Source organism: Euphorbia lathyris, chromosome 7 (genome assembly GCF_963576675.1).
Source record: "Euphorbia lathyris chromosome 7, ddEupLath1.1, whole genome shotgun sequence".
In the NCBI taxonomy this organism is placed as follows: domain Eukaryota; kingdom Viridiplantae; phylum Streptophyta; class Magnoliopsida; order Malpighiales; family Euphorbiaceae; genus Euphorbia; species Euphorbia lathyris.
In genome coordinates, this window is record NC_088916.1 from 68829973 (window position 1) to 68852837 (window position 22865).

Sequence of the window (22865 nt, forward strand, 5' to 3'; positions counted from 1 at the left end):
GTTTTTTTTAACGAGGCTAACCTTAAAAAGAAGAAGAAAAAAAAGCCTAAGAATACTTTTTCCTTTTATTTCCCATGCTGTAGCGATCGAGGCATTTGGATGAAAACTAAATTTGCATTATGCATCTGTATTACGCTGATGAAAACAAAAATTGCATGAAAATTTATACACATCATTATAATTCGATCTACATAAATTGGAACTGGTTAATGCCTCAGTCACCAGGCATACTGATTCCAGTTCCTACGTGAGCTTTGTATACTCTTGACTGTCTCACGATAATCTGAATGATTCAGGACCAGTTTGATTCCGGAACCTTCTACAAAATTTCCTTACGGTTCATGATATCAAGGTCGGACAATATACTGATTCGAAACCACAAACATTTACCTCGATCAGCTAATGACAGCCTTGGAATGGCAATTGGACCTCAGTTCCATAAAATTTTATCTCCTTTTATGAAGTTGTGCTCTCTTATGTTAAGCTACTTCGGGTTCGAACCCTGTCTATAAGCATTTGCCTGCCTGACAAATCTTCTTCATAAACAACCACCTGTTTTCACAATGTCCAGAACCATTATCAGCATGGAATATATCCACTTAAAACCAATGGAATACTAAAAATATAAGGCAAAAAGAGCATCCCGAGACTCCTGATCATTCTGATTTTGGTAGATTGACCCCCTGATTTTTTATTTCAATACATTAAGACCTTGATTTCTTTTTATATTTTGGTCACACTAAGCTCTTGATGACCAGAAAAAATCAGCCTTGAACATAAAATTCGGTTAACAAAAACATTATTCATTTTATGAGTGTTCAGAATTTGCATTTTTAACAGTCTGAATGCAGTTTGTTAAATGTGTAATGTAGCTATAGAGAAATTGTAAAAACTCTATTTGGAACTGTAAAAGATACAATTTCAGACACATGATATTTGGTAACGATCTTTTAAATGGATTTGATATTCACAACTAACTACTTTGGCAAGCAAGGGACTTAATGTGAACAAAACTAAATGATCAAGAGTATGATGTGTCGAAATAAAAGATTAGAGGCTCAATCCACCAAAATAGGAGTGATCCATAGGCCTCAGGATGCTTTTTGCCAAAATACAATCGACATGGAATAACCAACAAATTGAACATGAGCACGAGAAGAAACCTGAGACTCTGTTTGAGTTTCGCTGAAACCATAATATATTCCTTTGGTTATGTCTCTAGAAGAATTGGATGGCTTATCTTTTTCCCCAGTTCTGTAAAGAAATAAGCATACAGAGAAGTTAAATAGAGGATTAGCAAAGGATACATGTAAAAGAGAAAGGAGAAACAAAGAAGCCTAGTTAAATTATATGTTTAATACCTCCCTACCCCCCAAACTTGTACATAAAAGTCTAATGATCCAGTGTTGTTAAAGGCGCGCCTCGGCTAAGGCTCCAGCCTTAGCGCCTCTGGTGACCAAAGGCGGGCGCGGGCAGTAAGGCGCGCGCCTTGGCGCGCCTTGGCTTCCTTATGGTATTTTAGGGTTGAGTTGAGGGTATATTAGGTTTTTTAGGGTATTTTAGGGTTTTCTAACTTCAAAAAAGAAAAGAATAGAAGACATCATCGCACATAACTCGCAGCTGCCAAAATTTTATGAGTTTTAGATTATGTCTTAGTAGTTAACTAGAACTTAACTAGTGCATTTTATGGTTTATTGTTGGTTTTTGATTATTTATGACTAGTTTTATAAATTTATGATTTTTTTTTTTTGGTGCGCCTCGAGTCGCTCGGGCGCGCGCCTTAAGTTGCGCCTTGCGCCAAGGCTCCAGGACCCCCCTTGCGCCTTAGTGCGCCTTGCGCCTTTAACAACACTGATCCCTTTGAAAAAGACCAATTAGCCTTTTGAAGTTGTTTAGCCAGCTAAGTCCTAGGTGGCAGAGCAAGGGGAGGTTTGAACAGCGTGTAATACTTTAAACAAGTTCAGGAGACGAATAGGTCACTTTAAGCAAGTTCAGGAGGCCAATAGGTCACTTTAATCAAGTTCAGGAGGCCAACATGTCACTTTCTAAGTTCAGGAGGCCAATATGTAACTTTTAAGTAAGTTCAAGGAGCCAAATGATTGCTTTAATCAAGTTATTTTCGAAGTCCAGGAGCAATCCGCTTTTTATGGCCAACTTGGAGGGCTGTGTATGTATTGTATAAGTTTCAAGCTCTACGTGATGGATTGTGAAGCATTGCAGAATTAAGTACATGATATCATGAAATCATCACATCGCAGGATTAAACTATCACTTGAACAAATAGAACTCAATACCAAGTTATAGATAACAATACGCTACTACAAGAATAAGCAGGTTACCTGTTTAGCCAGTGGGTCGGTAACCCAATGACAGAGGGAGATCCCCCATGTTCTTCACCAAGAATCGGATCAGATGAATAAAGCTGTTCCATGGTCAAGGATTAAACAGAAGTACAAGTCTAATATGCATATTAAAAAAACAAAAACAAAAAAAAAGAATAATCAGAATATAGGGATACATTTTTATCACACACTGTTTCACCCAGAGATTGCTGATCATGAATCTACAAGTAAAAACAGCATAAATTAATAAATAAACTAAAATCAACACACCAATTGATAAATCATTATTAGCAACTTAACCTTGCTTGTCTGCTCTAATAAGTCCTCAATAGCAGCAGCTACATCAGGAACACTATGAGAAGATTCTACATTATCTTTTGAATTTTCGTCTCCAACGGATTTTTTGTCGCCTATTGGATCATCTAAACGAACTTCAGAAGAAAGCAACACCTTCTCCTCACCAGTTTCAAGGAGCCTCGCCTTTTTAGAGTAATCAATAGGCTTTTGGGCCTCTTCTGTAAAGCTATTGATTCTTCTAGAACTAGTTTGAATAACTGAACTTCTAAGGTCCTGTGACTGGCTTATAAATTGAGATGACTCTCCAGATATCATTCCACAAGCTTGGCTTACCATGTATGTTCCTGCCCCCCGGTCTTGAGAAGTAACTTCTTTAGGGTGAAACCCATCAACCGCGACAACTTTATTCTGTCAAAAGGAGCACATTGCATGCTAATGTTTATTTAGATCAATATTAATGATCACACCACTCACAATGCACAGAGAGTATCAAGAATATACCTGCCTGACACTTTCATATATCCACTCAGATGTGATTGAGCATATGCCCCATTTACAAGCAGCCTCATATTTTGGTCCTTCTGTAAACTTGCATAATAGATGGGTAACCTTTCTAGTCAGTTTCTCCACAAATTTAGCTCCCAGAATAAAGCACAAGTTTCTTAACAGTAATCTATCTTTCTCCTCATACTGTGAGATGCAAAACCTTAAGTTCTCAAAACCAGGCAAAGGTATCTGGCAGGGAAGCGGAGAATATATAATATGGCTACAAACATCCAGCAAGCTTTCACCCTTCAATAGAAGCAACAATCATTAGAAATTCAAAGTGGGGTGGATTAAGAAAACATCTAAACAAACAAAACCACTATCCAAGTACTATCGATTAAAAAGTTTCTCAAGTTGGAAACAGGAAATAGCAAGAACAGAAAGCGGTAGCCACAGCCATAGACATAGCAGCAACAAGAAGACTACTAGTCAAGAAAAGTTCGGGGTGGGGTGGCAATGAGAACCTAGGCATAGAACTTGTCAGGTGAAAAGGCATTTCTTTCCGTGCTCTCCAGATAGAAAAAAGAGATCGTTTTTATTTCAGTTTCTAATGTTATTGGAGAGATAGAGTCAGTATAAGTTGCACATACATGATGAAAAAGCTGTAAGAAGTCCAAAAAGTATTTAGGAGAAATATCATGTCCTGATCTTGAATCAAAAGAGCATCCCATGCAAAGTTTGCAAACCTAATGTTCACTCCTTTCAATGCACACGTGATTATAATAAAGGTCCATTCAGTAAAATATTAGAAGCATGATGATATGATCTGCACATAATCTAAGAAGAGCAAGGAGCATAAGAAAAGTTCTAAATGTTAGCTCTTCTTCTCATTCCAAATTTTCTCTTATCATAAGACAAGTTCAAGTGAAATTCCTGTGCTTTAAAGTTCAGCAGGAATACAATACGGTCACTTAAAAAGTCAGTGAAGCATACCTCTAAACAAGACCGGACCCAATGACTAGATACACAAGTAGCTCTAGTAACATCCATACTAGACCTTGGTACCACACCATGGCATTCAATTATGAAGTTCACATTCTGTATTGCATGATCTTCCACCATTTTCCCTCCCCCTTGGCTCACCCAGTAAACAATTTCAGCTCTCTGAAATGAAAAAGTTAAATACATGATGACGAATGAACATAGGCCATTTGAGAAAAAAATAAGTACAGCATGATTATACAGAGTAAATTAAGCAATAAAACCTATAAACCACTAAGAGTTTTCTCAAACAACTGATTCACTCTAGTAGATAGTTCTACCTATCTTGGACACAATTTTCAACGTACATACCCTATCTTTGGGAAAGGAATTAGAAAAGCAAAAACTTTTCCCCTTGAACACATTCAATTCCTTCTGATTTTGACTGCTGGAATTATGTTGCATCTTCTTACCACCTTTCCTTTGATCATTAACTGAAAACAGGTTCTGCTGGGATTGTCTCACATTTGCACTCCCATTTGTGTTGATTTTTTGTTTCACTTCTACATTTTTCTCCAATGATGATACCATCACATCACCAAAGCTTTCACTTGCCAGAAACTTGTCAGATTGAGAGCTTGACTTGATACTGGAGATTTTACCTTGATTGGTACCATATGTACCAGCTACTGCTCCTTTGTTGGAGACCATAGAATCTAAGTAATGAGAACATAGCATCAGGATATAGCACATGCATGCATGCCAGAAATTCCATATACTTTAAAAATAAATCAACCCAATGAAAAAAAAAAAAAAAAAACCTCGCAACATATCTGCATCACACGAACACAAATATGGGGAAGAAACAATAGACATTAATATGAGTTGGGCTTTAACTATCAGCTTAAGCTTTTAGTTTAATTGGTTCCATGACATGGTATCTGTTTTGCACATGCTTCAAGCCCAATAGGTTTTCGCGTGCGGGGGTGTTTTAGATATTAATATGAATTGGGCCATAACTATCAGCTTAAGCTTTTAGCAATGGGTTCAAAAGACAAACTAAAAGAGAAGCATCACAGAAACCTTTAGGAAGAAGTAAATCATATGCAATATGTTGCCTGACAACAGGTATTTCTTTCTTTTCACGATCGCAATCTTCAAGCCAGGTGGATCTAACAACATGAATAACACCTGAAGCAGCAAGCCCTCTCAGCTCCCTTTTTTCGCTGGATGAAAAATGTAAGCATATCTTAGACCAACAAAATAGAAAATGCAGTATAACAGAACTCCTCAATATCACCTAGCTTAGCAGGTAAACTTAATCAGTAGTAGAACATTATCAAATTGAGATCAAGCTGAAACAAATATGACATTACGAAAGGCACTGAACATTAATTAGCATGTAGAAATGCACTCATTAATTTGATATTGCATATTCAGAAAATACTTACACCTCTGTTGGAGCTCCAACTACAATATGTGTCAATTTATCATTGAAAGACATATACCGGGAACCCCCACCTCTACGCACAATATTAACCAATTTGCGCAATTCACAAGCTTCAAATCCAACAAGTGAAATCCTACACTCTGACAAGTACAAATCATCTTCAGATTGAGAGTCATCGGCAACACAATCATCAAAGCATGTCTGGTTACTGGGTTGTGCTGCAGGCATTTCATCAAGCACCTCTTTCATTAAGACAGGAGGATCCGAAAACATAGAAGACATGTTCTGTGAGAGAGTAGCTTCTAAATCTGAATCAGAAAACCCAGCACAAGAATGAGATGGCAAATAGGATTGTGCAGGCACTGGAGTTTGGACGGATGATGAATTTCCAGCAGCTTTGTCTTGGCTATGCTGCAGTAATGAGGAAGTCTTCACAGTCTTATTTGAAGATACTGAACCACCCTGAACAGGATAGGAGTCCTCATTAAGGCATGCTATACATCAAAGAAGATAAAATGCAGAGTTGGTTACAGCTGATAGAACTCAAAAATCTTCAAGGGAAATCAAAGATTATCAGAACAAGAAAGAACATAATTGACATAAAGCTTACTTCTTCTAGCAATAGATTGTTGAAACCATTTCTGAGTTACAATATGAATGTGGCCCCACCTTCGAGCAACCTTGTACTTATCACCTTCCGGAGCTTGCCAGAAGTCAAGAAAATAAAAGTTTCCATCCTCATTTAAAACTTAAGAAACCTTTCAAATGTAAATTATGACGGGAAGTGCAATTTGCAAAGAAAAAGTTTGTAGGAAAATGATCCTAAAAGATAGGTATTTTTCTTTCTAGATTTTGATTGCTAAAGAGGATTATAATAAAAACTAGGTACTGTAGGAAGAAACGGTATTAGTACTTGAAGTCATGCAAGAAACAGCAGTCGCTTATTTTAAATCAACAATTTAAGGAGACAAGGGCATATGAGGGATGATAAAACACACCATAATGCAGAGATAAGTAATAAATTCAAGAATGACATTAGAAAGAAAAATCAAGATATATTTCTTGAGGAACCATGAAAAGGATATATCACAGATCAAATGGGTGCAAGTTTTTGTCAGCTCAGCAGAATATTTCCCACCATTTTGTGTAATAATTTTCTCAATCTCCTTCCGCTCATCTGAGAGAGGGCAACAAAATAGTATTAGCAGAGATAGTTACATTGGAGTAACAATGACAGATAGCTTATGTCATAACCTGCAGGTATTCTGGTAACACATATCACTAATCCACAAAATGGAAGAACTTTGTAGGACTCTTGAGGAACAACACGATGCTCAGTCCAGCATTGATATAACCAATTAACAGTAACAGCTGGTTTCTTCAGAATATTTAAGGCCCACTGCAGCAGGAAAAAGAAATTAAGAAGTTGATACTTATTGAATTACAAATATATGGTTATTGGTTGAAAATATCCTAAATCTTTACAAGGATATTAGAGATTCAGTGATTATGAGGCAGATGGTAGCAGCCACTCAGTACCATGGTAAAAGCTTTCTAATCTGAAGTTCCAAGGCTTGTGCAGAAGCACAAACCATGTGGATGGGACCACCTTGTGTACAAATCCAAACACTCAGACAAGTTCAAAAGAAAAAAATCTAACTTTGGAAAGGTTAGCATTAACTAACAACCATTATGAAATGAGAAGACAACATAAATCTCTAATACACGAGGTGAATAACAAAGCAATCTTTCCTGTAGCAAAATAACCAATAACTCTTTCACATCTAGGCTTAAACGAGGACTATTAAACTCAGATGGGCTCTAGATCCAATTTAACCACTAAATTTTATTTGAGGGACAACTTTCCGAAAATTATCTCTCTAATAAAAGTTCACTATAGACTTTTTTGTTTCATCCAAATTGGGCTGATTTGGCAAGAAAAAAAAAAAGATCATTCTGACCCAAAAATGGCCATAAACTACAAATTCAGGGGCTAAATTGAACTTTTGGCCTTCAAGCTCAATAATCGTGGTCAACAACCCAAAACACCAAATAGGAGCAAAGCCAAGTCCAACAAGATCTATTTATCACCAATTACAAGTATTCAAGAATTTGAAGTTGATTCCTCCCAGTAACAACCTAAGATGCATACATGCAACATATGTAAGGGAGAAAAAGAGAGCAAACAAGACATTTAAGTAATCACATTCGCAAAACAGTAACTTGTTAGTAAAAAAAAAAATTAATCACAAAATAAACTTAAGTGCAGTTCCCAACCTTGTATTTTGCAGCCAAAACATTCTTTACAACAACAAAACTAACATCCAAAGTTGCTCTAGTGAGCAACTGTCCTCCCATTGCTGTTACCATGTTTTCTATTTTAACCTGTGTTGCAATCATAATAATCAAAAAGGTCAGTAACAATGATCGGGCAATAATGATGGGAAGGAGAAACAATCAAGAATCCAACCATAAGCTATAGTAGGTTCAGAAACAAGAGCAATACATATTTTAACCTTTTGTAGGCCTGTAATAATCCTACCTTTTCATCGATTTCAAATCCAGAGGCAAGTACTCGAACACCATCCATTGCAAGGCAACAAGTGAAACCTTGTTTGGGAAGTGCCCTATGTTCTTTTGCACATGAAAGCACACACTGAGGACCTTTCCGGTAATAAATGAGATTAGGAAAAAAAAAAAAGTGTCAGCAATACTCCATAATACACATTAATATTAGGACACCTAAGTTATTTATCCAATAAGAGTTCATTGACTACTTGGCCCTTTCTGGATTTACTTTGTGTATACTACAGCATGGTAATGGAACTATGCAAAATCATTTGCATCTTCTTCTATGTTTCCCCTCTTTACTTCTCTTTTTCTTATTAAGCTGACTATAAATTTAATCAGACAAAGTAGAAATATGATCAGAGGCTTTCACAAGAACAATAGACTGCATTGAACTAAAATAAGTTGAACCAACATTATCCATGTCCTATTTATTTATCAAATAATAAATGTCATTACATCAAAATTCAAACTCTTCAGTAAAGAGTTAAGAGCTAATAAATATCAAAATCAAGCGGCAAAAATGAGATTCGAAGCAGCAAAAACACTTCAAAACATAAACCTAAAGAAAATATAAATTGACAACAAATACCTAGCAAATTGCATCCCTTAGCTTTAAGATCCTCGAATTTCTCCTGAAAGAGGAAAATAAAAATTTAAGCGAAATGAAACAGAGAAAGTAGGGAAGACATACAATGAGTAGGCATTACTAACGTGGTCAGGAGAGGAAATGATGTGGTAATCGTTTGGGCCGTTTCGGGAAGGATCGCAGCAAAGCAAGACTTCGGCGCCGTTGAGCTTGAGAGCATCAAGAAGAGCGTCGAAAACCTCCGGTGGAACTAAGTTCCGCGACATGAACACATTCGCCCCATTGAATGTCTTCGTCTTCAACATCTTCTCTGCTGCAAAGACAGTGTCTGAGACTGGGTGTGCTTTTGAATTGGCAAAATTAGGGAATTTGCAATTAGAATTAAACAAATAATAATAAAAAAAAGGCGGGAAGGAAAAGGGTGAGAGTCGTGTAGCTCATCTGTATCAGTGGCAATGAACCTATTAAGCTTATCGTGCGCCATCAAAACGAGCTATAGTTCAAATTGAATTGTTATTTATTTTTGGCAAAACGCACCATTTGGCCTCTTATCTATATAAAATTTATGCATTTAGCCCCTGATCTATTAGTTTGTCACATTTGACACTTGAACTATACAATTAAATAAAATCTAACCCATTTTAAATGGAGATTTAACAGAATTTTATTCTGTGTTAGTGACATGACAATTATAACCAATATAAAAATAACATGTGTCATAACAAAAAAATTATTTTCCATAATAACATGGCAAGATAAATATTTTTACAGTAAAAAAAAACTTAAACTATTCAACTTCCTTCCTTCCACCGTTGACGTTCGCAACTTTCAGGACTCCTTCCAGACTTCTGCAACTCTTATTTTTCCATCGATCAGGTTCAGCAACTTCACGATTGCGACTCTTCCTTCATCCTTCCCTGCGATTTCGTGATTCCTGCCTGCGATTCCTTCCCTGCTGTCGTCTTAGACTTCTCCTTCCTGCAAGTTCGCGATTCAGGTATTTTTTTATTGTTCAATCCTTTATTGCAAATTCATTCACCTTAAACGACTCAGACGACTTCACATAATTTTTTAAATAAATTAGTATAACTTGACCATGAAATTAGTATCAATTACAAGCACTTCAAACTCATATCTTCAACCTTTCCACTCAACATCACCTATACAATCACATGATTGGAGTAATGTAAAAAACCACTTTGATTGTAACAATCCATATGCGTGCAAAAAAGTATGTCAAAGAGTATCACAAAAACATCAAAATGTGTACAAATAAACAAACAATAACCAATTTTAGCTTGCAAACCAAAAATGAAAGGCCAGATTAAGATTGAGATTGGAATTGGAATTGGAATTGGAATTGGCAGTATGCAACATCCAACTCAGACGACATTTATGATTCGTCAAAAAATCAAAAGTGTACAAATAAACAAACAAGCAGTTCTAAGTAAGTTGAAAAACTTCAAATAAAAAGGATTAGAATTGAATTGACGGCATCACTACACTCAAGTAGGAGCAACATCCAATTCAGACGACTCTTTACGGTGCAAATAGTGATTCAAAATGGTAAGTCTAGCAGTCTCAAATGCAAAGTAACCCAACGCTGAAAAACATGCATTGTGCAAAACTCTAGGACCCATTCCTCTGCTAAACTCAACCCATCCTTCCTCTTTCAATATCTGCTTCACAGTTTCAAAAACCCCGCCATACATTGCACCTGATACCTCCTTGTTAACCTGAGTCATCAATCTCGTCTTTATCACATCGAGACTTGAGTATCTTCTGTATATTTTTTTCCTTTTCTATGATGTTTTATTGAAGATCATTAAGCGTAGAGGTGTCAAAAACTTCTGTTAACTCTCCAATTTCTTAAAGCTTCAATGAAGAATGATATTTTTTTTCTTCTTTCCTCTAGACAACATATAATGATGATAAGTATTATGCTCGAGGAGGTTGCTTGCTCTGATTGACTGTTTAATTTGATATGCTATCACTCTAAAATTCATTAACATGATTTACTTTATATTTTTTTCTTTATTGTTGGTGTGCTTTAATTGAGTAAAAATTGACCTTGTTTGAAATTATGATGTAGAAAGAACATAATTTGAACTTTAATCATACTCTAAATGGTATTACTCTGAATATTACATACTAACTTAACTTTGAATTTTGTTTTATTTTTTGGATTGTATACAGGATGGGGGACAATATATATATTAAGTTAGTAGTTATCCATAGTGGGTTGTTAACATCAGATGAGCCGATTCAGTATTTAAGGGGAAAGGTTGAAATTGTGGATAATTCATTGGACCTCGATATGCTTTCTTATCCAAACATATTATCATACATTAAAGAGTTAGGGTGTAGTGAGGTAAAGTACATATATGTGAAATGCAAATTGACTAATAAGCTTTGTTTAGTGAGGAATGATAAGGAGGTACTTGAAATTGCTAAGTTGCAAAATTTAGGTAACGGGAACAGTTTAGATATATTTGTACAACATGTGCATGGTTTCTCACAAAATGACTTTGTAAATGATGTGAGGGGTGAACATATGCAAAATGAAGTTGAAACCGATGAGTTGCGGTTTCACTATGAACCTTATATTGAGAAAAACACCATAGACCATCACCAAACATATGATGAGTTTGTTGTGTCGATCGACCAATTAACTGATGATGAGGATGATGAGCTTATTAATGCTAGGGAAAATGTGAGAACTTATAGGAATAGGTTGAAAGGAATTTCTAAAGAGAAGTTGTGTAGAGGATTAGAAGTACAGATTATTGGGGATGATATTATTGATGAGAATGTAGGAGGTGAGATTGTTATTGATGAGAATGTCAATTACAATGAGATGGATGATCTTGGAGGGTTAGACAGTAGTAGTGAAGAATCTGATAGGTCTGTATATTACGATAGCAGCGATTATGGAAGTTATTACAGTGATTCTGATGATGAGTATAAAAATGATGCACTTAGAATTAAGAGAGATGTGATTAAGTTTGATAGTAAAGCCCATTTGCCAGTTTTTTGTCTTGATATGGTGTTTGATAGTGCAGACCAATTTAGATTAGCAGTGACTAAATATGCTATCATTAAAGGAGTAGATTTCAGAATGACTAAGAATGAGCCATTAAGGTTAAGGGTCGTGTGTAAAGGGGATAAGGGTTATCCATGGGTGTTGTATGTTAGTGACATAGGAGCAAAAGGGCATTTAACTGTGAGAACCTACATTCCCAATCACCAATGTCGTAGGTTGAATAAGATTCAAAGAGCCAACAGTAAATTCATTGCATTACAATATAAAACATTTATCATCATTCACCCTGCCATAAAACTATCTGACTTGGTGAAACTTGCAAAGAGTGATCTTAAAATCCATGTTGGAATCTCAGCATGTAGAAATGCAAAAAGAAGAATTCTTAGAGAATTGATTGGGGATTACACAATACAATATGCACGATTATATAACTATGTTGGTCAAATTAGGAAGTCGAACCCTGGGACTACATGTCTGGTTAGTAGTAGGCTACTATCGGAAGGGGGGGAACCAACTTTCTTTAGGTTTTACGTATGTTTTGAGGCCTTGAAGAAAGGATGGAAAGCTGGTTGTAGACCAATTCTTGGGTTTGATGGTTGCTTTTTAAAGGGGATATGCAAAGGACAACTTCTATGTGCTGTAGGGAGAGATGGGAACAATCAGATGTTTCCTATTGCATGGGCTGTGTGCGAGGTTGAGAATACAACTAATTGGTCATGGTTTTTGATACGGTTAAAAGCTGATCTTGACTTGAAGGAAGGTGCATTATATCAGACATGCAAAAGGTAATTTACATTCTATTTGGAATATCATATATTATCTTTTAAATTTACATTGTATTGTTATTCTCATATATTAAGTTGGCAATGATTGTAGGGATTGATTGTTGCAGTAAGGGAAGTGATACCAGAGGCTTATCATAGAATGTGTGCGAGACACATTTATGCTGCGTGGTCAAAGAGGTTTAGGGGTGATGAGAGGAAAGTGGCTTTTTGGGCAGTGTCAAAAAGTACATACATGAATCAACTGACAGAGAATACAAAACAATTGAAATTATTGGGTGATGGTATTTTTGAGGCAGTTGCAGAGTATCCGTTACACACTTGGTGTAATGCCTTTTTCTCCAAAGATGCCAAGTGTGATCTGGTAGACAACAATATGTGTGAAACATTTAATGGGTGGATTTTGGATGCTAGGACGAAGCCTATCATCAGTATGGTGGATGAGATTAGGCAACAAATTATGAAAAGAAATGTGAGTAAGAGAAAATCAGTTGATAGTTGGAAAGGAAATATCAGCCCCAAAGCAATGGAAAAGGTTGGGAAAAATGAATTGCAATCACATGACTGGATCATTGACTGGAACGGTGAGGAGGCCTATGAGGTGACATTAATCTTCAATTTTGCAAAGCGTCATACAGTTGATCTTTCAAAGAGAGAATGCTCATGTAGAGAATAGGATCTGACCGGGATACCTTGTCTCCATGCTATAGCATGCATTCATGCATCAAAGAGAGAAGTAACGGACTATATGAGTTCATGGTACAACAAAGCGACCTATGTGATGGCGTATTCATTTAGCTTCAAGCCGGTGAAAGGGATAGATATGTTAGATGATTTGGGATTGGGAGGTTGCTTACCACCGCCATTTAAGGTTATGCCTGGAAGGCCGAAGAGAAACAGGAGAAAAGATCCAACTGAAGAAAGAAAAAAGAAGACATGCAAGTTTACACGGTTAGGATTGGTTATGAAATGTAGCCTTTGCAAAGATACAAGTCACAATGTTAGAACATGTCCAAAGAAAAAGGATAATCCTCAGGTATAAGTTTTGTTTGTTTATATATTGCAAATCTGTCGGGTATTAGTATTGATAATGATTTGTATAAATCTGTCATTTTGGTGTTGATAATCACCTGTTATAAAATATTGTTTTTAGTTTATAATGATTTGTTATAAAGATGCCATTTTTTAGTTAGTGATGATTTGTTACAAATATGCCTTTTTTTTAGTTGCTACATATTTAAGTGGTTATCTCATCATTCTGTTTTTATATTTGTCCCCCTATACAGTACGTTCCTCCTTCTAGGAAGAGAAAATCAAAGAAACAAGCAATGACAATATCTCAGCAATCTACAGTAACAACAACGACCCCTGAACCAACACCGTCAACAAGCAGGGCATGATTCAGAACATCAAATGAAGCAAATTTACAATCTTCCATTAGTGAATCTATCAAGTTTGCAAATGAGATGAGTGTTCCAAGATCTCATTCGAAGAAAGAGATAAGACAAATGACTTTGGCACAACTCGCCATGGTGAAGAAAACAAAGAATATTATTGAAGGGTCAAGTAGTCAACCGTAGCTTGAAGCTGTTTAGTTTGGTGGTGTAAAAACATTTGGCTAAGCTTTTTAGTTCATTTTGGTATATTTTGGTACATTCCGGGTACATATTGGTTCATTTTGGTATATTTCGGTACATATTGGTTCATTTTGGTATATTTGACACATTTTGGGTCATTTTGGAACATTTTGATATATTTTAGGTCATTTTGGTATATTTTGGTAATATTTAATGCAACATGAAGGAATTACAGGTTTTTATAGGGGTTTTGGCACATTTTTTATACTACAGCAACAACAGTGATAGCTAATGCTGCTGCTGGGTTGATTTCAGCTATGGCTGCACTTAGACAAAAATGACGAGAATTGTGGTGGATTTGGTTATAAACTTGAGTTTCACCACTTTATTAGTTCATATTGACCAACTAGTTAAGATGGATACAAGATGATGCATAGTGAGCTGGAGAAAACCAGATCACTTTTGATGTTTCTCAATGAGGACACATTTGGACAAGTGGATAACAATGAGTAATTTGTGTGTTGTTTTCTTGATAACTTCTGGATAAACTTCCTAGTTAGGGTAATTAATTTTGTTAATTTTCATATGTAGAGGACTTAGCATTTCACTCCTTACAAATTATATCAGAAATATGAAGTAGCTACTGACAAATCTAAAAATCCATTGAAACAATTTGGAATGAAGATAAGTTGTTGGTAGATGAGAATTTTGGTTAGTGCAATTCAATGTTGTTAATTTTGGTTAGTGGAGAGTTTTAGACACATTACAGCACTCCAAAAATGAGTCAAACCCATCGACAAATAAATATAAATTTGGAAGTATCAATTTAGGCTTCACGTACAAAATAACATCAATATAGGCTTAACGTTTTAAAGAGGGTATCAATTTAGTCATTGATAACGGAACGAGACACGTCATTGTATCACTCTGTTAAGTTATGTCAATTGTATGTGGAGGGATAAATGAGAACCTAATGGAGTAATAGGAATGACGTGTTCAATCCGTTATCGAGGCTTAAATTGATACATTTTTTAAACGTTAAACCTATATTTGTGCTATTTTGTACGTGGAGCCTGAATTGATACTTCTCCAAAAATCATAGGCCTATTTTGGTACCTTATCCCAAAAATAATGTCTAAACATTGCATTCCACAAATAATATCTCAAGATTGACATTCATTCCACGAATAATATCCGGATAGTACATAGGACATGGTCCAATTTCTAGCAATTACAAACCAAATTTCTATTTCTACTAATTTTGAAACAACAAAAAATGTCCACAATTCCTAGTAATTACAATACAACAAAGATTGTCAAATCTTCAAGTCCTCAAAAGCGAAATTCACTTGAATGATCTTTGCTCCTCGCTTTACCAAGCTTCAATTGTAGAACAAAATCTCAGAACACAACAACAGTTCATAAAATCTTCAAGTTCTAGTAGTTACATATTCCTTTCTTTCTCTGGTTCTACAATAAAAAAACAGAATCTCAGAACACAACAATTCATAAAATCTGCATTACTTGAAATGTGTCTTCATGTAGGTAAGAAAAAAAATAAAGCAAATCATGCTAACGAATTTCAAAGTGATAGTATATCAGATTAAATGGTCAATCAGAGCAAGCAACCTTCTCGGTCATAGTACTTATAATCATTATATGATGTCTAAGGAAAAAAATATTGTTCTTCATTGAAGCTTTAGGAAATTGGGGAGTTAACAAAAACTTTTGATACCTTTGTACTCAAGCCTCTTTTAAAAGGAAGAATCATGTAGAACCATCTCTGATAACAGTAAACTGATCAAAAAAGTTCAGAAGATTTTTGGAAAAAGAATAGAAGCCAACATATCAGCTACATAAGGAGATTTGTGAAGTAAAAGCTATAATTTGGCTTAGAGAGACCTCTTGCACAATACCAAGATTCCTGGTACTCGAACAAATTTTGCAAAACTGAAAAAAACAATCAGCAAAACCAACAAGATTTAATATATTCCATTTGCAATACAGACTCTAGGTTTCAGACAAAGACACAGAAAAAATACCACGCAAACAGCTTAGAAATGGAGGTTCCAATGACATCAATTGGTAAAAGGCTTTACACACCTAAATTAGGAATTAGAAATATAGCAGACATTAGAGCTTAATGATTTAAGGATTTACACATATAATTGGATTGAGATAACATGTTTCCCTAATTCGTTTCTATTAGAATTCATATTTCTCTTAGATTGAAAAGTAAAAAAAGTAAAAGATACTTGGAATTTGAGATAAAGGTATAGGAACAAATTATGTGAAGTCTCTGAGTCGTTTAAGGTGAATGAATTTGCAGTAAAAGATTGAACAATAAAAGATACCTGAATCGCGAACTTGCAGGAAGGAGAAGTCTAAGACGACAACAGGGAAGGAATAGTAGGCAGGAATCACGAAATCGCAGGGAAGGATGAAGGAAGAGTCACAATCGTGAAGTTGCTGAACCTGATCAATGGAAAAATGAGAGTTGCAGAAGTCGGAAGGAGTCCTGAAAGTTGCGAACGTCAACGGTGAAAGGAAGGAAGTTGAATAGTTTAAGTTTTTTTTATTGTAAAAATATTTATCTTGCCATGTCATTATGTCTATATCGAAAATAATTTTTTGTTATAAGACATGTCATTTTTATATTGGTTATAATTGTCACGTCACTAACAGAATAAAATTCTGTTAAATCTCCATTCAAAATGGGTTAGATTTTATTTAATGGTTTAATGCATAATTACACCCTTGAACTTGGCACGTTTTGTCTATTGGCACCCTGAACTTTTAAAATAACCTATCACACACCTATAGTTGGCTTTAAAAACCTATTGCACACCTATAGTTGGCTTTAAAAATCTATTACACACCTATAGTTGGCTCATTCGGACCTCCTACACACAAAATCGTTGATCTTTCGTCTTTAACGAACGAGATGGTATGCGTGTTATAGAAAAAAAGGAAAAGTACGGGAGTTCGTTCGGTATGCCACTTCATCCGTCAAAGACGAAAAATCAACGATTTTATGTGTAGGAGGTCCGAATGAGCCAACTATAGGCGTGCGATAGGTTTTTAAAGCCAACTATAGGTGTGCGATACGTTTTTAAAACCAACTATAAGTGTGTGATAGGTTATTTTAAAAGTTCAGAGTGTCATTAGGCAAAACTTGCCAAGTTTAAGTGTGTATATATGCATTAAGCCTTATTTAATTGTATAGGTCAAGAGTCAAATGTGACCAACTAATAGGTCAGGGGCCAAATGCACAAATTTTGTATAGGTCAGGGGCCAAATGGTGCGTTTTGCCTTTATTTTTTTATTTTTTTATTCAATCATATATTCAATTTAGGGTAAATTACACCCATGGCCATTGAGTTTTATCTATTTCAACCTTGTGGTTACTGAACTTTAATTCTTAACAGTATGATCATTAAACTTTACACTTTTTAACATTGGTGGTCACTCAACGCCTCAAAACGACCTATGACGGCCTCAAAATAAAAAATTCGAAGATTTAATGATATTCTAAGGAACTTTAATTCTTGAAAATTTTCGTTTTGAAGTTAATCATATGATTGTTTGTTTAGGAGAGAGTGTGAATTTTTAGAGAGAGAAAACTCCAAAAAAATGTGATTTTGGAAAATAAAAAATGTGGTTTCATGGTAAATGTTGTTCTGAACAACGTTAATGCTTGAATATTTTCCTTTTGAGGTCGTTAACGGTTATTTTGAGGCGTTAATTAAAGTTGAGTGGCTACCGATTTTGAAAATGTGTAAAATTCAGTAGTCATACCATCAAGAATTAAAATTAAGTGGCCAAATGAGTAAAATTCAATGGCCATGAGTATAATTTACCCATTCAATTTATGGGCAAAATATAATTTAATCATGAATTAATAGGTAAATTATATCTATATTCTATAGTACTCAATCTTTTATTGTTGTACCCAACCTTTTCTAACACCAATATATAACAAATGATTGTTAACACGTGGATTGGAATTATCTAAGAGAATTGATGCTAAAGTTGGGTTTTGCAGATAAATGGATTAATTTGATAATGTATTGTGTATCTTTTGTGCAATATATGGTTAGAATAAATGATCAATTGGTTGGTCCTGTTTGCCCAAAAAGAGGACTCTGTCAAGGTGGTCTACTATCACCGTACTTATTTCTGCTTTGTGTTGAAGGGTTGACGTCATTATTGGTGGCAGCTGAGAATATGTGTTTACTGCATAGTTGCCGAGTTAAGCGAAGAGCGCCTGCAATTTCACATTTGCTCTTTGCTGATGATGCATTCTTATTTTGCCAAGCTATCATATCTGAGATTAAAGTCTTAAAAAAATTACTCAGATCATATGAATTAGCTTCAAGGCAAGCTATAAATTTTCAAAAATCTGGAATCATGTTCAGTAAAAATGTGGCAAATGACCTGACCATGGGAATTTCTAGCATTTTGGGTATTACTAGTCCATTGAATATGGGAAGATATCTGGATCTTCCATCGTTGGTGGGTAGAACGAAACGAGCAATATTTGCACACTTCAGAGACAGGTTATGGCAACGGCTACAGCGCTGGAGAGGAAAAGGAATATCAAAAGCTGGCAAGGCTACACTTATTCGAGCAGCAGGGTAAGCCATCCCAATCTATTTCATGAGTGTATTCATGCTCCCTATATCAACGGCTAAGGAATTACAGTGAATGTTGAATTCGTTTTGGTGGGGTAATAAAAAGTCAGGTGAGAGAGGACTGAATTGGATGGCATGGAACAAATTATGTGCTCCAAAATTGTTGGGACGATTGAGTTTCCGAAATTTTATACCCTTTAATCTTGCTATGTTGGGAAAACAGGGATGACGGTTATTTACCAATCCATCTTCACTTTTTAGTAGAGTTTTCAAAGCTAAATATTATCCGAAAGGGGATTTTATGGGGCCTCATTAGGGCATTCACCAAGTTTTATATGACGAAGTATCTGGAGTTCTCAACTAATCATTAAAGAAGGAATCAGATGGAAAATTGGAAACGGTCAATAAATAAATGTGTGGAGTAAGAGATGGTTGCGTGATGAGGAGGATGGTATATACGAACTCCTGTGGTGGAAGGGTTGGAGTATTTGAAAGTAAATGATTTGTTTATCCATAATTCTAGGGATTGGGATGAAGAGCTATTGAAGGAAATTTTCGAGCATAGAGATATTACAGAAATTCATAAACTATCTGTGGGTACTTTGAGTAGTGAGGATCGGTTAATATGGAAATTCCATTCTTCAGGACGTTACACAGTGAAAAGTTCTTACCGATTGGCTACAACGTTGGAAGCAGGAGAGAGATTTCATATTCAGGGAGCCTGGAAAAAATTATGGTATGCTGAAATTCCACACAAGGTTCAGTATTTTGGCTGGCAACTAGCACGCAATTGTCTCCCAACGCGTGTGAATCTTCAATTACGTGGGCTACATGTATGTAGTACTTGTGTGATATGTAACGAACCTTGGGAGGATGGATGGCATCTTTTTATTGAATGTACATGAGCTATAAGAGTGTGGCAGAAGGCGGAACTTGTGGATCGAATTAATGTGGAGGCAACAGTGGTTGAGAACTTGATAGCATGGTTTCATAATATGATTAGAGCAGCACCAGAACAAATTGTGAAAACATTTTTGATGCACCTCTGGAGTTTATGGTAGAAATACCCGTCTTTGGCAGTATGAGATTCACACAACAGATCAAATTGTGGCTCAAGCTTGCACAATACTTAATGATTAGTCAGAAGCAAATGCCTTGAGGAATCAGACTACTACGGGGGAATAGCAGATCAGAAATACAGTAGCAGGAAAATTTCATTTGCTAGTTGCACGGCTTGGCACCCGCCATCGAAAGGTTTTCTCTCGTGTTGTGTTGATGCCGCATGTTTTAACACTGATGGTCGTGCAGGGATGGGAGCAGTAGTACGAGATGCACAGGGGCAGTTTGTAATGGGGAGATGTGCGGGTCTTTTATGTTGTCCGACAACACGAGAATGTGAGGCTGAAGCTCTATTACAGGCTATGCAATGGCTCAAAACTGATGGAATAAGGAATGTGGTTTTCGAATCTGATGCTAAACAAGTGATTGATGCAATAAATTCTAGTTTTGTTGATGATTTTGAATTTGGGGATAGAATTATTCAAATTCGATCGATTCTAACATCAAATGACTCTTACTCAGTCAAATGGATACGATGGCAAGCGAATGAGATGACACATGTATTAGCACAGTCTTCTCGTTTATCCACTTGCCCTTCATTTTTTTACTTTATTGCCGAGTTCTGTTTTTGATTTATTGTTACAATTTTGTCATAATCTGGCTCATTAATGCATTGTTTTTTTATTCAAAAAAAATAATGGGAAAACTTTAAATTTAGAATTACAAGTTAAAAAGAGGAGTCAAAAGTCATAATACGCAATGGTAATAGTGGTTATAAATTTAATTTATTATAAAGTTCAGTGGCTTTTATATCACGTTTTGAAGTTTAGTGTTCCTACCATGAAAGCGAACAAAGTTCAGTGACCATGGATGTAATTTACCCTATATAGAGAGTAAATTACATCCATGACCTCTAAACTAAACCATAGCATCACTAATTTTTATTTTTACATTTTGTAACCTGTTGCAACACTAGATTTTACGTTTACATGTCAAAATACAATTACTTAGCGTGTTTAGACACTGAATTAGCACTTATTAATTTTAAATGCGTGATTTATCTGCAATTAGGATGAATATTATTTTATAATCTATCTATTAATATATTAAAAACTAGATACTAAAATTGATGTTGTGGCTGCATTTTAAAGCTTTTGGTGATGTGGCATTTTTCTAAAGTATTTCTTTAATTTTTATTTATTATTTATAATGCAATTAAAATTAAATTAAAATCGTATTTTTGTAAGTGTTTGTTAAAGAAACCAACTCTGCTTATTTCCATATTCTTCTCAACTGCTTGAAATACCACCTTTTGTGAAAACTGATTCTTATTTTTATCTTTTCTCGCTCTAAACCTTATCATCTCCACCCTCAAACTACTGTCTTCCTCATTTTGACTTCTCTGTGTTTGTAGAAAATTGATTACGGTCTTCTTCTTTCTCTCAACTTCTTCTCCAAATGTGACGGTAACTCCCTAGCTCGATCGATTTCCTTCTTCTTGGGTTCAATACTAATTGAACTCCTGAGTTAGTTGATGGGTTCAATACAGATTATAAATATCTATTTTTTCTTATTTTTTTTCATAAATGATGCACTAGGGAGAGAGCTCAATCTAATCTATTTCAAAGCGAATTGCTGGTGAGTTTGCTTCCGATTCGTTGTCTCTCTACATTTCAGTGATTTGGATTTTCCTTTGGTTATGAATTTTTTGATTTATTGTAGGTTGTCTCAGACGGTTTGAATGTAACGACCCGGTCCGGAGTGGGTGGCGCCGGGTAGAAGGCCTGAGCAAGGAGCGGTCCTAAGGGATGGCGATGGGGGCAGGAATGAACTGAATCCCATATCGGAAATGGAGAGGAAGTGATTGGGGCTTATTAGTAAGATGTGAATCCAATACATGCAGACGCGTTTTAAATCCGTGAGGCCCAATATGTTGGAATTGGGCCAGAGTGGACAATATCTACATGGTATTGGACCAGGGTGTTACAATTGGTATCAGAGCCGACTCTCCATGTATGATGTGTGGTTCGGGGATGAACCAGGCGAAAGCTGGTGGGCCTGTAATGACCCGGTCCGAAGTGGGTGGCGTCGAGATAGAAGGCCTGATCAAGGAGCGGCCCTAAGGGATGGCGATGGGGGCAGGAATGAACTGAATCCCACATCATAAATGGAGAGGGAGTGATTGGGGCTTATTAGTAAGATTTGAATCCAATACATGCAGACGCGTTTTAAAGTCGTGAGGCCCAATGTGTTGGAATTGGGCCAGAGCGGACAATATCTACATGGTATTGGACCAGGGTGTTACAATTGGTATCAGAGCCGACTCTCCACGTACGATGTGTGAAGGAAATTAAGGCTAAGGTATAGCAGCGGAAATATAAAATTTTAGCCTACTTCCTTTTAACCATAGGATCCGTTAATCGTTATTTCATATAAAGAGGGATAAGAAGAAATACCTTTTGAAGAACAATCTACCGTTGTTAAAGAAGCGCCCACAATTCTTCTCCGAGTTCCCAAGCACGAAGTATAACACGGTGAGGTTAAGTTAGAATCAACCGTATGAGATGCAACCAAAATAGATTGCCTCTAATTAACCAACACAAGATCAAAGAGAAAGAAAGATAGATGAAATTAATCGATCGATGGAAGCCGTATGAATTCTTGTCCACGAACTAGGGGATGTGAATTCACTTTCTCTCTCTAATTGTATGTTTCGAAAATCACAATGAGGGGAGGGGTTAGGCTTAGTCGAAATTCATGTAGTAGGGGGTATATATAATAACTTGTATCTAAACCCTAGTTAGATAGGAATAGGTTACTTAATAGGAATTCAATTTGGGATAGGATTCCCAATTATTATCTTATAATACATCTAATATATCTAGGATAATAATAAATAACCTAATTGGATAATAATAGGAGTATATTAATCTAATTAAAACTCCTAACTTAATTATCTCTTAATTAATTTAATTCATAAACCTAATCAAATTAGGATTAATGGAATTAAAATAATTCCTTATTTATTATATATAAATTTCGGCCCCCTCTATTTAA

At 35.8% G+C, this 22865-nt stretch overlaps 2 protein-coding genes and 1 long non-coding RNA gene across 3 annotated transcripts; 1 reads left to right on the top strand and 2 right to left on the bottom strand.

Annotated features, from left to right (window-relative positions):
* Window positions 1–141: 141 nt before the first annotated feature.
* On the bottom strand, window positions 142–9183 carry LOC136201285 (uncharacterized). Its single transcript, XM_065991914.1, has 17 exons — window positions 8839–9183; window positions 8717–8759; window positions 8099–8220; window positions 7834–7941; window positions 6811–6955; window positions 6642–6733; window positions 6167–6260; window positions 5558–6050; window positions 5190–5332; window positions 4479–4822; window positions 4119–4289; window positions 3141–3431; window positions 2643–3047; window positions 2519–2563; window positions 2340–2422; window positions 1164–1254; window positions 142–552 (listed from the first exon to the last, which is right to left on the bottom strand). The coding sequence occupies exons 1-17, from the start codon at window positions 9016–9018 to the stop codon at window positions 475–477; spliced, it is 2928 nt and encodes a 975-aa protein (XP_065847986.1). The 5' UTR covers window positions 9019–9183; the 3' UTR covers window positions 142–474.
* A 3344-nt stretch (window positions 9184–12527) lies between these two features.
* Window positions 12528–14336, top strand: LOC136235789 (uncharacterized). The gene is made up of 3 exons (XM_066025818.1): window positions 12528–12541; window positions 12633–13574; window positions 13825–14336. Exons 1-2 carry the CDS (start codon window positions 12533–12535, stop codon window positions 13212–13214), a joined length of 591 nt encoding a protein of 196 aa, XP_065881890.1. The 5' UTR covers window positions 12528–12532; the 3' UTR covers window positions 13215–13574; window positions 13825–14336.
* Window positions 14337–15274: 938 nt separating this feature from the next.
* On the bottom strand, window positions 15275–16667 carry LOC136201211 (uncharacterized). Its single transcript, XR_010673743.1, has 2 exons — window positions 16470–16667; window positions 15275–15585 (listed from the first exon to the last, which is right to left on the bottom strand). It is a non-coding gene; the product is annotated as an uncharacterized lncRNA (long non-coding RNA).
* Between the last annotated feature and the right edge of the window lie 6198 nt (window positions 16668–22865).

What these genes read in the sequence shown, in the direction of transcription:
- LOC136201285 (XM_065991914.1), bottom strand. Translation starts at nt 9,018, where the DNA reads ATGTTGAAGACGAAGACATTCAATGGGGCGAATGTGTTCATGTCGCGG. An exon ending in TCATTTCCTCTCCTGACCAC is followed by an intron (nt 8,760 to 8,838) that starts GTTAGTAATGCC and finishes TTCCTCTTTCAG; the next exon opens with GAGAAATTCGAGGATCTTAA. An exon ending in TGATTTACTTCTTCCTAAAG is followed by an intron (nt 4,823 to 5,189) that starts GTTTCTGTGATG and finishes CTCATTACTTAG; the next exon opens with ATTCTATGGTCTCCAACAAA.